This window comes from Vigna umbellata, chromosome 3 (genome assembly GCF_029865625.1).
Source record: "Vigna umbellata cultivar VRB3 chromosome 3, Vumbellata_1.0, whole genome shotgun sequence".
Classification (NCBI taxonomy): Eukaryota; Viridiplantae; Streptophyta; class Magnoliopsida; order Fabales; family Fabaceae; genus Vigna; species Vigna umbellata.
In genome coordinates, this window is record NC_142167.1 from 23,007,039 (window position 1) to 23,020,344 (window position 13,306).

A 13,306-nucleotide genomic window follows, 5' to 3' on the forward strand; every position below is an offset into this window, starting at 1 on the left:
ACCATCTAAATTATTTTAACAAATTTATTATTTATTGAACTTATCATATTATCTATTATCATATATTACTATAAAACTATCATTAATATATAATCCATAATAAGTAGAAATCAATTTTAAAAAGATTGTGTTGAATTTAAAATTGTAAAATAGAACTAACTATTATTACATTTAATTATTCATTTAGTTCCTATAATTATACAAATTAAACTTTTTTATTTCAAGCCTAAAATTTCTCTATTTAAAATTTTATACATAATCTTTATTTTTTACTTTATATAAATATATTATTTTATATTTTTTAGTCTTTATCATATTATTTGAAAGAAATTGGAAATTGAAAGGAACAATTCTGTAATAAAATTTATTTTAGAAAGCAAATAAATATGGTAAATAACGTATTGTAGAGCAAAGCTGTTGATCAATTCATAAGAAAAAAGTGCAAAAGTTAATAGAGAGGATAGGAGGAATAAATAAAAGGTAGAAAAAAGAAACAGTAAATGTGGTGTGATGATAAAAAAAAAAAAGAGATAAAAATATATTAGGCAAAGAAAATGAAATACATTCATTAATTAATTACACACAATTTTAAGGTCAACGTTTCTGTATTGGGTAACAAGAGACTATTTACTGAGGCAAAAAGATAAAAGAATACAAGGACTCTCGATCTATCAAATCCTAAAATAAATAAGTAATTGTCAGTCTAAACTGAAAGTGAGAAAGAACAAGAAAAACCGACTACCGGATCACGTCGCATTGCATCTAAAATCATATGAATACAGTGGTGATAGATACACGACAATAGAGTGAGTACTAAACATGCCCATCCTTTTTTACTCTGCAAATCCAACTGTTTGGACAAACTTATAATCCTCATTGGCATTGTTCATGAAATCATAATTATCTGAATCCCTGGAGTCATTGAGTTGATTCCCTGGTGTTCCTAACCACCAAATCATAATTCATAGAAGCCAGCTGAGACAAATTCTGTAAGAAAACAAAGCAATGAAAGAACTTTCTTTAACCCACATGGAAAAGCACAAAATTAGCTTTATATGATATTCGGCCAAAAGTAATGTGATGTGACAATCTAGCTAATTATGTTGCTGTTCATCAATGTTTAACTCTAGTGCAAAATAAGGAACTATATGGAGAAAAAAGAAGATCAGGTATGGCTAGTATTACCTTAAACGAGAAATTACTAAACGAGTACTGCGGCAATTCAACAAGAGCATGAGTACCGAACTCTGTTAAACTACCACACTCATCACCCTGCGTTAACAAGTTCCAGGCATAGTTAGAAAAAATATGGTAAAACAAGGCTGCTAGAAAAGTATAATAGATAAAATTACTGTTACACAACATATTAGAAATTTAATTTAAATTAGTTTAAGAGGCAAACAAATTGTATGGACTGCTTAACTAATCCAAATTCGTATTTTATTTTATGATGAAACAAATGGAAACATCTCATCTACTTAAAATCTAGCAACCATTTGAAGTACGTAGATAAAGTAAGCATCTGTAGTGAAAGTAGAAAGTATTCTTACATCTTCGTCTAACACAGCGCTGCCGGAACCACTGCTACCGGAACCACTAATCTCATCAAAATCACTACCTCCGAGACAGTGTTCGTCCTCGGGATTCCAAATGTACCGGCTCATAAAATAACTTGTATCATGACCTTCAGCCGATGGAATAAACATAGCCTGAAGAAAATCAAAAGTAGATCCCGGTTGACACAACAAAAGATACGGCACAAACATATCAAAGTTCTTGTAGAATTAGAAAGAACCTTCTGCCTTGCTAGTGTATCCCAATTAATATCTTTGAAGAAGGCGTGGCGCTTAACCTGCCAGAAAAAGTGTATTTATGGTTGTTTTTACCGTAATTTGCAACTTCAAAGTACTTAGGAGTGAATAACTCACTTCTGTAGCCCCTGTCGCGCCTAATCTTTGGACTGGGTTTTCGTTCAATAATCTAGAAGAGATTAAATACACTGTCAGCCATAATCAACATGAAAGGAATCCCAACATTCCAAAGTGAAAAGGGACAACTTTTTCCAACTATTGCATAAATCGTTTCCAGGTATCATATATAAAAGTAAAACACAAGAAAAAAGAATGTCTATCTTGTTTCGATAATAGCATGGTCACTCAAACTGATCTTGCTTATCCTGCCAGATTATGTGAATTTTGAAAGCCGTACTTCTTCCATATATGTTTTGGCTTGTAACACGTGTTTTACACGATTTGGTCCATGTGCAAGTTTCATGCAGGGATATTTTTCATTTGTAAGTTGATTAGCTTTAAAGAAACTTTGCGTAGCATACCCAAAAAATTTACCATACAAACTATTTTCAGTAAACATGCTAAACACTGTAAAACAATTAATACCCATAATGTTTACTGTGTTCATAATATTTCGAAGTTTACACTGATACGCCATTTTTTCCTTATCACCAAAAAATTCAATACAAATCATTCTTCACTGGGATTTTTTTTTTGGGCTGGGACATAATGTGGTAAATACGTATAGAATGTCCACATCACTTTTGTAATCTTATAGTGTAGCCTTGTTAAAAGGCATCACTACTTTGTTAATACTTACTTATTTATCAAATCATATGCTTCAAAGCTGATCTCATCAGGAATACTGGGCCATTGTAGGTCTCTGTTAATTATGTTATCAAAAATTTGCTGCAAAACAAGCATCCATGACAAAGTGTTCAGATTTGCATCCAATTTCAAATAATTCATATATATATATATATATATATATCGACCTCTTTAAGTTCCAACAAATTCACAGGAACACATATGACGAACTTAAAATCCGCAAAAAAAACATAACCAAGCAAACAGCATTGAGAAAAAAAGCAAAGTATGAGTAATGACCTAACCAAAAGGCTGTAGCAACTGGTACACAATGAAACAGAAAACCATGGAAATAAATGCAAATAACGACAAACAGACAGGGCCTCATCAGACCTTACCAATAGTTTTTCGCATTTAAGCAGTCCAAATGGTTTTGATCCTAGTGATATGGTTACTGTTTGTGATAAAATACAAGTTTTTACTAAACAATTGATCAGCAAGATGACCACATAATAGAAAATTTAAATCCGGGACCCTCTACATCTCCATCCTATGCATTATGATTTCTTCTAGAAATCTTTATGAAGAATTTCGTCCAAATTATTCCTTTTAGTTACCAGAGTTAAGGACTTAACAAATCACAAGAAGCTACCTGTGGATGTTCAGCATTAAATGGTGGAATACCCACAAGAAGCTCATACATTATGACACCCACAGACCACCAATCAGCAGTTGCACCTACAAGGAGATCAATCGAGTAAAAGAATGTAAATCATATAAAACGGATTTGAAAGCACGGTAAAAAAATTAATCATACAAAAAAAATATTAAATAAAAGCATTTTTCGTATAAGATGTACTGTTTAATCAGCGGATAAACTGCAAACCATGTCCCATGCCAAGAAGTATTTCAGGTGCCAGGTAATCCGGAGTGCCAACTACTGATTGTCTTTGACGGTCTTCCCGTTTTGAAGAATGTCTAGGTTTTGGCATATCGTCGTCTTCTAGGATGGCCGAAAACGATGGCGCTGATAAATCATCTGTGCTGTTGATAAGGCCAACCTTGGAGAGCCCGAAATCTGTTAACTGTAATAACAGAAATTAAGCATTTAGAAGTGACGAATAACGTTTTCGTTGGAACATTGTATGACGATTTAAGGAAGAGTATACAGGTAATTTGAATTAATAATGCGGACCTTAATATGGCCATCTTGACCAATCAGTAAGTTATCTGGCTTCAGGTCTCTGTGAATCACATTTAAGGAATGCAAATACTCCAATGCAAGAACCTGTAGAGCGACCAAGAAGATAGAGGGAAAAGGATAAAGAACTGAAACACAATTGCAGAGAGAACTCCTGGTGAAAACTAATGCAGTTAGTATGCTTACAACTTCTGCTATATAAACTCGAGTCATGTTTTCATCTAAGCACCCTAGATTTCTCAACATCGAATAAAGATCTCCACCATTCAAATACTCCATAACTAGATAAAGATTTTCCCGACATGTGAAAGAGTAGAAAAATCGAACCTGTTCATCAGAGTTACATGAAAATTAGACCAGTACAGCAACTTCATAAATGAGCAGTAAATTGCAGGTCTTCTTACCACAAAAGGATTTCGAACTGAAATAAGTATGTCTCTCTCAGCCAAAATACTTTGAACTGCATTTTTACGGATCATATCGGCCTTTTTCAGAACCTGCAAAATTCAAAAAATGATTCCAACTCATTATGAGTAATCAGTTAGTATATTTAGCAAGACTTTTTAGCAGTTTATTTCGCCATCAATAGCCAATCGGCAGTGCTCCGCAAAAAGAATGCTCTAACAATTTTACAACTTAAAACGAATAATATATTAATACTTTTAAAGACTACTTTGGTATTAAAAAAAAGTCTTACAGATTTTCAAAACTATGCAATATTGCTATATTTTCTAAGATTTTTTACTATGATTGAAAATATGTAGTTTGAATTTTAGTAGATTTATATTGTAAGAATCAAAAGATTGGAAAGGACTTTAGACATTTATGTTGGGAAAGGCAATCCAAATTTCTAAACAGTGAAAGCAAGTTATTTAATAATATTGAAAATGAAAATTTATTTATTAGTTCAATTGAGAAGTCATCATAATGACATTTCTTATGAAGAAAATCATCAGTACTCCACATCAATGTCTTTACTGCCTTCAACAAGAGAATAAGTTATGTGAAAAGAAAAATCTGAGAATCAACTTGACAAGATAAAGAATGAAGAAAGTCTCAAGAACTTGGATGAGATTGCTTGAAAGGTGTGATATGTATACATTTTATTAGAATATCACATGAAATTCATCAAAAGTCCTCCTTAAAAAACAATTCAAATGTATATATTTTTAAATACTTACATTTTTATAAGTTTTAAAATTTTAATTGAGTAACACCAAAATTTCAATATTATAGAGTAGTAAAAGATGTCCAGATTCAAGATAATCTACTCTATCATGAGTTTAAGTCTGATAGAACAAAAACTTAAATATTTTTACAATAGAATATAAAATTATACTTAATCCATTTAAAATTTGATCCATTCCGATTGAAATTGTGTTGGGCTGGGTTGACCCATTAAACTAACTTTAAAGAAAAGAAAAAAATATCACACAAGAGTAAAGATATTAATAAAGTAAAACTTTAATTCTTTAATTTATTATCGAATGTGTAAAAAAAATTAATAAACAAAACTATGTTAAAACTGGAAGTTTATGTGAAGTTGGTATAACATCTTCAATATTTTTTAATTTATACTAAGGAAATCACATGCATGGTGACCTACATGTGCTCTTTTAATTATAATATTTTATTTAAATAAGTTATAATTTAATGTTTATTTGTGTTGATAATTAATTACTTTGTTAGAAACATTTCTTTATTTTTCTTTTAAAATACATGGATTGTTGGAATAATATATATATTTTTCCTTTGGTTTGGGTAAAAAATAAAGTAGGAAATTATTGGTTTTAATAAAAGTTGAACAGAAAAGTAGCTAGAGATTGTGAGCATTTATCCAAGTGGACAAAGATAACTTCGGTAGGTAATTTTGGAAAAGAGATATGCACATCCCTTGAAATAACATTCTACGATGTCTTGATTTTCATGTATTATGCTTTGTTAAATATAAAAGTTTTACATTTAAAATTTAAGTATATTGATCTGTATAGTTTACCAACTTGTGATGGATAAGATCATACTAATATTTTTCAAATTACATGTTAAGTTGAATAACTAACACATTTATAAGATCAGGTAGGTAAATGTTGACCATGATCAAATTTGGACAACTATATTAAAAATGTATTGATTATCCTAATTAAATATCACAATTTGTATCATTTATAAGTTTTGATTCAATACTAGGACTTGTTTTATAAAAGGAAAAATCTCTTAAATCATAATCTAGTTGCCCGCCTAAGAATAAATGCTACTATGTACCGTTTAACAACGGAACTCATTAATCTATTCATCTCAATTTTCTCTTAACTTTCTGCAAAGAAATGGTTTTATATTTGATAAGGAAACAAACCTTTATAGCAAATAAATCACCGGTTGCTCTTTTTCGGGTAAGAAAAACGCGTCCAAATGCACCCCTACTTATGGGTTTTATTATTTCAAAGTCTTCAATAGAGGTTCGGTCCTTGGAACAAGTATTAATAGGGCTAGCACGAAGGCTACGAACTGCATCATCTTCCACCGAACTCTCCTCATCAGCTACGCTAGTTGATGAGTCCACCTTTTCATCTTCTATCTGCCCGCAAAGGGATATATATTTCTCCCTGCAAAATGAAGTAGCAAATTCAAGGTTACGTTTAAGCACCATGCCAGTTCCAGAAAATAAATTAGAAATGCTAGAGCAAAACAGTGGCTCTAGAAAATCTTACAGAAACTTCCGAAATAGAATAAAAAAATAAGTGTCTGTCGTAGATCAAATAAAAAAGTCACAGGTGCTCACTGCAAAAGTTTCTCTATTCGTCGTCCAAAAGTCTCCACAATAAGGGCATCCACTTTTCTGTCTTGAATGGCATATTTCAGGTCTTCTAAGCGATCAAGCATATACTCCAGAGCACTGTAGTCACAGTTGTTCACATTTGCGACAGCACGGGCTATTTCAACTAGCTTGCTTATCTGTCATTTGAATATAAAATTTCCAAAAATAAATGAGTAAAATAGAAAAATTATACTTTTCACACCATTGTAAAAAAACTCACTTAACAACTTTATTTTAATAATATAATATATATTGATATAAATTAAAAAATAAAAAATCATATAATTAGAATATTAATGAAGATATTAAGGTTCCTTATCCTTATGACAGAAGACTTCATAGACTATACACATTGATAGTACGTTTTCATCCAATTTAATATTTCCTGTGCAAAAATATAAATGAAGAATTACAACACTGGTAAGTGTATACCTGTTCACAACTTTCAAGTTCAGACAATGTTCTCCGTCCACTTAGTAACAATTCCACCTGAGTGGTTCGTGGTGTTATCAATGGTGATCTCGGTGTCAAGCTCCCAGCTGAAGATACCTTTGTTCCGTGATCAGGTTTTACACAGATGCGAGCATCGCATGATGTTCTGGGTGAAAGGTTCAGATCGTCCATGAGAAAAGTATTGTCAAGATCTGTAGAGTCGAGCATGTCTTCAGAGCATCTAAGTGTCAGGTTATTTCTCTCTAGAGATAAATCATTGAACTCTTCAAGCACATTTGAAGCGGCAAGGTCAAAGCTTTCTCCAGGAGTATCAGTGCTTTTGGGTGTGCTTTTTGGTGTCCAGAATTCCATTATCCTTTCAATGGTTTCAGAAACTCTTTCAAGCCGTTCGTTTACAGTTAAACCTTTCAAATCACATCTATCCGCAATTGTGCATATTCTTGAATGCTCCTCCACATGTACAATCGGTATTTCAACCTCACAAATCCTGCATATCATTGAATCCCCGTATGTAAGAGTATGGTGATCTCCCCAGAATCCCCAAGAAACCTTTCGCGTTCTTGATGATGATTGTGAATGTTCAGGATGACAAGAGGAATTATCCAAATTTTCAGCATTTATTAACAAGTGGTCCATTTCACCTTTGGATGGGGTATCTGCAGCATCTTGATCTTTTCGCCTTTTCTCAGCAGTTGGAAACTTTCTCCAAGAAGACATCCTATAGCTGCCAGAAGTTGATTCAACACTCTTGGTTGTACTAACCTCCGGGTTGTCAATCGCCACACTTACTTGTTGGTCAGCTTTACCCTGTGTTGTTATCGGTTTGTCTTTCTCTTTACTACGTGACATTTTTAACTGTTTGTCAGCGGTCTCGTGTCCAGCAGGTGGAATACTAGAATTTTGCTGTGCAGCCTTCAAAATTTGCTCAGAATAGACCCCAAGGTCGCTGAGTTGGTGAAGACCCAGAATGTGGTCTTGTTCAATTCCGCTTTCCTTCTGAAATTGCACTAATCGAGTGCAACGAGTGAGAATAAACAGTAGACGTGTATGAGCTTGCTTGAGTATCCCCACTGGCAATTCTTGACGTTTGTCATCTAGATTTTGAACTATAGATTCGCATTTGATCCAAAACTGGGTAGGAGACATCTTTGCACATTGTTGAGCAACAATCAACAGATCCTCGAGCCTCTCTCTCCATTCACGATCGCACACTAAGTTTTTTTCAAGAATGCCCACCAAATCTCCAGCGAAACCACCCAAGTCAGAATCAACTTCTTCCTTCAATTTCTCAAACTTAGCTCTAATCGCCCCCATGACTTCCTGCAATATTTTATTTTGGGGGGAAACAAGTATTGAACAATTTTATTCATTTTAAATTAATGAACAGGAACAGGAAACTTGAACAAGTTAAAGGGAGAGTACCTCCATGTGGCCAAAGGCACGATGTTTCCAGATTGGAAATGGTCTGACTCCCTTGGAGTTGAGTTCATGGGAAAAGCTTTTGATATCAGGATTTCTCTTTTTGCGTCCACTTGTAAGTCGCAGGATTTCCTGAAAACGTGGGGATTGCATTTCTTTGGCGAAAGCTCCATGATGACCCTGTGCAAAACACATGCAATGAACCTGAGCAACCTACATTTCTCCAACTATCAATCATAAAAAGGAAACAATTAAATAAGAAAAACACTAATTCAGTAAATATTATCGTGCACAATAATACATCATGTCTATCACCTCTAGCACAGGAATGAGTTGCGAATGAGCTCTGAGCGATCTGGATTGATTCAAATGAACTTTTTCCCCTAAAAGAACAACTATATTAGCGAAAGCAAGCAGGAAATAATCACGAACCATTTCGGTCCCAGATAGGAAATGAAAGTGGAATTGAGGCCAGATTTAACAATATAATAGGAGATGCAGACCTAGGTGGTCTCTTTGTGGATGGGAATTCAATCTTGGTCTAAATCTGGCGTCATTGATGGTGACAGCAGCATTCTGTGTGAGAAAGGAAGGAGCGCCAACGGAGGAGGAATAGCGAAGAGGCGACGCGGAAGAACGCGTTCGAATGTTATTGAGCCCTAAAGAGGACGCCAGCAAGATGGAAGAAGATTCAGAGCATTCATCTTCCTCTTCTTTCTCCTCTTCATTGCCTAAATTACTCCGTCGAATAGGAATGGGCGGGATCTTCAGGAGCTTAGCTCTTCCGGCTGGCGATGACGGTTTTCCAGGGGCAGGATGGTCTTGACCGGGTTTGTGCGAAGAGTGCGGCGGCGGGGGAGGGTTGGACGACATGGAGGATGATGTGTTTGGGATTCTTCATGGCATTGTGAGTGTATGATTGTGTGGTGTGAGAGAGACTGTAGAGAGAGATTTGAATGAATAAAAGATGAATTGAAAGGATCAATGGTGTGTGGAAAATATGATATGAGAAATTCACGGAAAGCAGAACCAGAAGATGACAGCAAAACGGGATTTTCAGTTAAGCCCAGTTCGTTGAAGAATAAACAAGGAATATCAATGTCAAACGTGCTTCCCGCGAACCATGTTTGTTCAATATTACGTGGTATCTGTGCGTTTCTTGTTGGAGGGAATAAGACCTCTCCAATTTACCTAACCGTTTCCATCCCAAAAACTTTATTTTATACTAACAAAATAATTTTATATTTTTTCAAATTCAAGGTAATTTTACATACTTCATCAATGAAATTTGATTTTCAGTTACAACATGCTGTATAAAAAAATTACAAAAACCAATTCTCAACACCGTTATAATAATTAAAGCATAAAACATCATATACAAAAACAAATTTCCATATATAAAAATAATCATTGGTCACTTTTTAGATAAAATGTTACCATTTCTCTTACTAATGCGGCCGTTTTTTATAGGTATCTTAATATATAAATTCTAAAATACATATTAAAACCACTGTAAATGTGTGACATACACGTATATAACAATTGTTATTTTAACGTATCTATAAGTATTATTTTAATGTATCTATACTTTCTTCCTTCACGGTGGAAGTCATAGACAATACACAACTTGGTAACGATAAACATAATTATCTAATCACAATCTATCATGCAGATAGGACAACCAAACTTAACAATAACTGTGTTAAGTGGATCCGCGCAAGCTCTGTTTTTTCCCTTGTTACAAGAATTATCAATTTGTATCTGCACAACATTAAATTCAGACTCAATGTTTCAACTTCTTGCATATATACACAAGCCAAATTGAACAAGTTGACTGGATCCACTGCGTTATTGACATGTTAATAACTTAATGTAACAACACTTAGTTGGGTTTTAGAAAATAGAATAAAAGGGGCAAGACGCGACTGCAAAAATTACCCTGTAAAGTTTGAAAAAAAAATGCAGAAGTGATTTATATACAACAAAAATAATAAAAGCCGTTCGATTTTAGCAACGACTAAGTATATACTTTCGAACAAGAAACCCCATGACTGAGTAAGAATTTGCCACAGGAAGATTAACTCGGAATGTGTTGAACCGTGCAATAGAAGAGAAAAGTATCCTAAAGATTCGCTTTATAACCTCTTGGGGAACTGAGAAAATTTTCACAAATTGCCACTAAATGAATATCTATGTAAAGATTAAATGCAAGAATTATTCACTAATCTTTGTCTCTCCTCCTTTTATCCTTTTCCCTTCCCTTCTTTTCCCCTTCCTCTTCACCTCACTCTAATATCGAAAACAACAAAATATCTGGGGAAAAACAAAAACAGAGTCAGCAGAAAACTCAGTTTGCACAGAAGGTCAGCAGATTATTTAAGACTTCTTCGATCTCTTCGAACTCCCTTCTCTTTTATCAGCCTCTGCAGGCTTCTTCTTGTCTTTCCTTTCTCTCTTCTTTAGAGCAGTCATGTGGGCCTTCAATATAGTTGCATAAGAAGCTTGAAAGCGTTGGTGATCCTTCGGTCCAACCTTAGCAATGAAAAACCCAATAATATAAAATATTAAATATGGAAACAATTTATACGAACATGAAAATAAGGGGAGGCATATATAACCAGGAGGGTCTAGGGGAACTCAAATTTCTACAACACAACACACAAACACACATATATCCATTTGAAGGTCACCGGTTCACTGCTTTTAACTTTTCATGCCTAGATCTATAATACGTTGACAAGTCTTGAAATGCCTGATAGTGTATGAAATATAATACTTTACTGATGTCCACTTTTCATGTCTTTTATTGATACCAATAAACTCCATTAATCACATGCCAAATAATTTTCTCTATTTTGGCCTAAACAATGTGGAAAATCAGCTGGGGCAGGCAGACAGGGTAATTCATTCCAGAAACGAGACGAACCTGGAATAAGCTTAAGCTATCGCTAGAGCGTTACAAATTACAAGAATTGGACCTCGCCTTCAAATCAATCGACTTTTTTTCTCAAATTACTATAATTTCATATTTTCCCTTACTTACATAAGAATTAAATCCAAATTTTAGAAGAAAATAAAGCTTCCTTTTTGAAGTTTGAATTGTGGCCTTCCCCATAAAATAAAAATAATGTTGAAGATAAGATAAAATCCTAACTATATTGAATGACTCATACTTCTTTTATACCAATGACCATGGTTTTCAGAATCTTACTATTCACGATTCAATACGTTCTAGCTATCTACCAATTCGTACCTTAAGATGAATCTCAAATGACTTCATATATACGTGGGTGAATCTATGCAATTTGTTATCACCAATTAGATTTAACAATACATATGTTTTCCATGTACACTAACCCATGGGGAAAAACAGCATGTCAACATAAATTAAAATGAAAAGGAATTTGAAAAAACACTTGTTTTGTTTTCAATGGCTTCTGCTTAAGTTGTTTTATCCATTTCTAGTTTAAAATGTGAGTTGAACACTATATATCATCTATAATATATATTTCACGTAATTTTTCTTTCGTATCTAAAACTTACAATTCGATACAAACTTCGAGTACACGATTCAAAAATAACTCAACAATCATACTTTGAATATCAATTGGGTAACCTCGACATAAACGACAGCAAAAAAATCTAGCAGGATTTAGTATAAAACGTTTGACTACTGAGCAAACTACAGTTTTCCACACTAGCAAGTTGTACTATAATGGATTAAACAAGTTCCACAATAGAGAAACCCCCCGCTCACAGATACAACATATCCTACTGTATTGTCCAATCTAAAAGTAAAAGAGAACGGATAATCTTCAAAAGAACTGATACAAGAAAGTGATAGGAGTGTGATCTTGACCTAAATCAGTATTTAAGTTAATACCACTTTAATAAAACCTTATAAATCAGTATAGCATAGGTTTTTTGAACCATTTTAATACCAAATTGTGTTTAAAATTCTTACTGAATCTGCTTTGAATTCTAGAAATCATACGTACCGAAGTAGATATTGTCTTTTTCCCATCAGTGGCACGTATAAGGCATCTATACTCAATTGCTTCCCCAGCAGTCCCCAGTTTATCCCTTTGCAGCTTAGATTTCAAAGAAGCTGAAAGAGAGAGAAACAAAATCAGCGGGCAGACACATTAAACACAGAAGTTTAACCCAAGTTAACCAAGAAAATAACAATTAACACCAACATCGTTTAAGAGTAACCCAAACGGAGCCCTTCTCGGTGCTGCGCTCAAACATGCTTGTGAGTTCATTAAGAAACGGATCTAACTGCAGAAGAACCTAGTCAAATCGGAAAACAGCAAGTACATGGAGTCAGATTAATTCGAAATCATTCATTTATCTAGCAATTAGCAACACTGCACATTCCCCCAAACCTCTGAAACAACAATACTAAAAAACTATAGATCACGACAACACTATCTGAATCGTAGTCCAAACATTTTAAAATTAAAATACAGACACTAACAGAATTTGCGTAACAGAATGTGAATTTTGGAGTTAATAGTGAGAATGATTAAAAGGTCGATTATTCCCTACAACGATCTAATCTAAATATAAAATGCGAGGAGGGGAAAAACGAAGTAATGAAATGGAATAAGGCAGAAGGTGTAGGAGGATAGGATCGAGAAACGTGGTTACTATACCATGGCTGAGACAGAAAGGAAGACGCAGTCGTCGTGGTCGTTTAGGTTGAAGAAAAGGAAAACGAGAAGGAAGAGAAAAAGGCACAAGAAGAAATGCAGGCGAAGCTGATTCAACTACTGAAATGATCTCAGGGCCCAAGGCCCAAATAGTTAAATCCAAACT

The 13,306-nt window shown here is 34.0% G+C and overlaps 2 protein-coding genes across 3 annotated transcripts; both read right to left on the reverse strand.

Moving 5' to 3' along the window:
• Positions 1–541: 541 nt before the first annotated feature.
• Positions 542–9,611, reverse strand: LOC124840578 (putative serine/threonine protein kinase IRE). 2 transcript variants are annotated; one of them, XM_088110485.1, is made up of 17 exons: positions 8,989–9,611; positions 8,801–8,868; positions 8,489–8,665; positions 7,046–8,386; positions 6,578–6,750; positions 6,152–6,401; positions 4,203–4,295; positions 3,985–4,125; positions 3,793–3,885; positions 3,484–3,682; positions 3,250–3,335; positions 2,611–2,699; positions 1,929–1,980; positions 1,796–1,852; positions 1,551–1,709; positions 1,186–1,272; positions 542–987 (listed from the first exon to the last, which is right to left on the reverse strand). In XM_088110485.1, exons 1-17 carry the CDS (start codon positions 9,356–9,358, stop codon positions 919–921), a joined length of 3,504 nt encoding a protein of 1,167 aa, XP_087966611.1. In that variant the 5' UTR covers positions 9,359–9,611; the 3' UTR covers positions 542–918. The 2 variants fall into 2 exon arrangements, 1 of the variants encoding a protein (XP_087966611.1); XR_015785165.1 differs by lacking the exons at positions 542–987; positions 1,186–1,272; positions 1,551–1,709; positions 1,796–1,852; positions 1,929–1,980 and having other exon boundaries at positions 2,651–2,699; positions 3,457–3,682.
• A 992-nt stretch (positions 9,612–10,603) lies between these two features.
• On the reverse strand, positions 10,604–13,297 carry LOC148201981 (signal recognition particle 14 kDa protein-like). The gene is made up of 4 exons (XM_088110167.1): positions 13,144–13,297; positions 12,685–12,778; positions 12,484–12,593; positions 10,604–11,017 (listed from the first exon to the last, which is right to left on the reverse strand). The coding sequence occupies exons 1-4, from the start codon at positions 13,144–13,146 to the stop codon at positions 10,862–10,864; spliced, it is 363 nt and encodes a 120-aa protein (XP_087966293.1). The 5' UTR covers positions 13,147–13,297; the 3' UTR covers positions 10,604–10,861.
• Between the last annotated feature and the right edge of the window lie 9 nt (positions 13,298–13,306).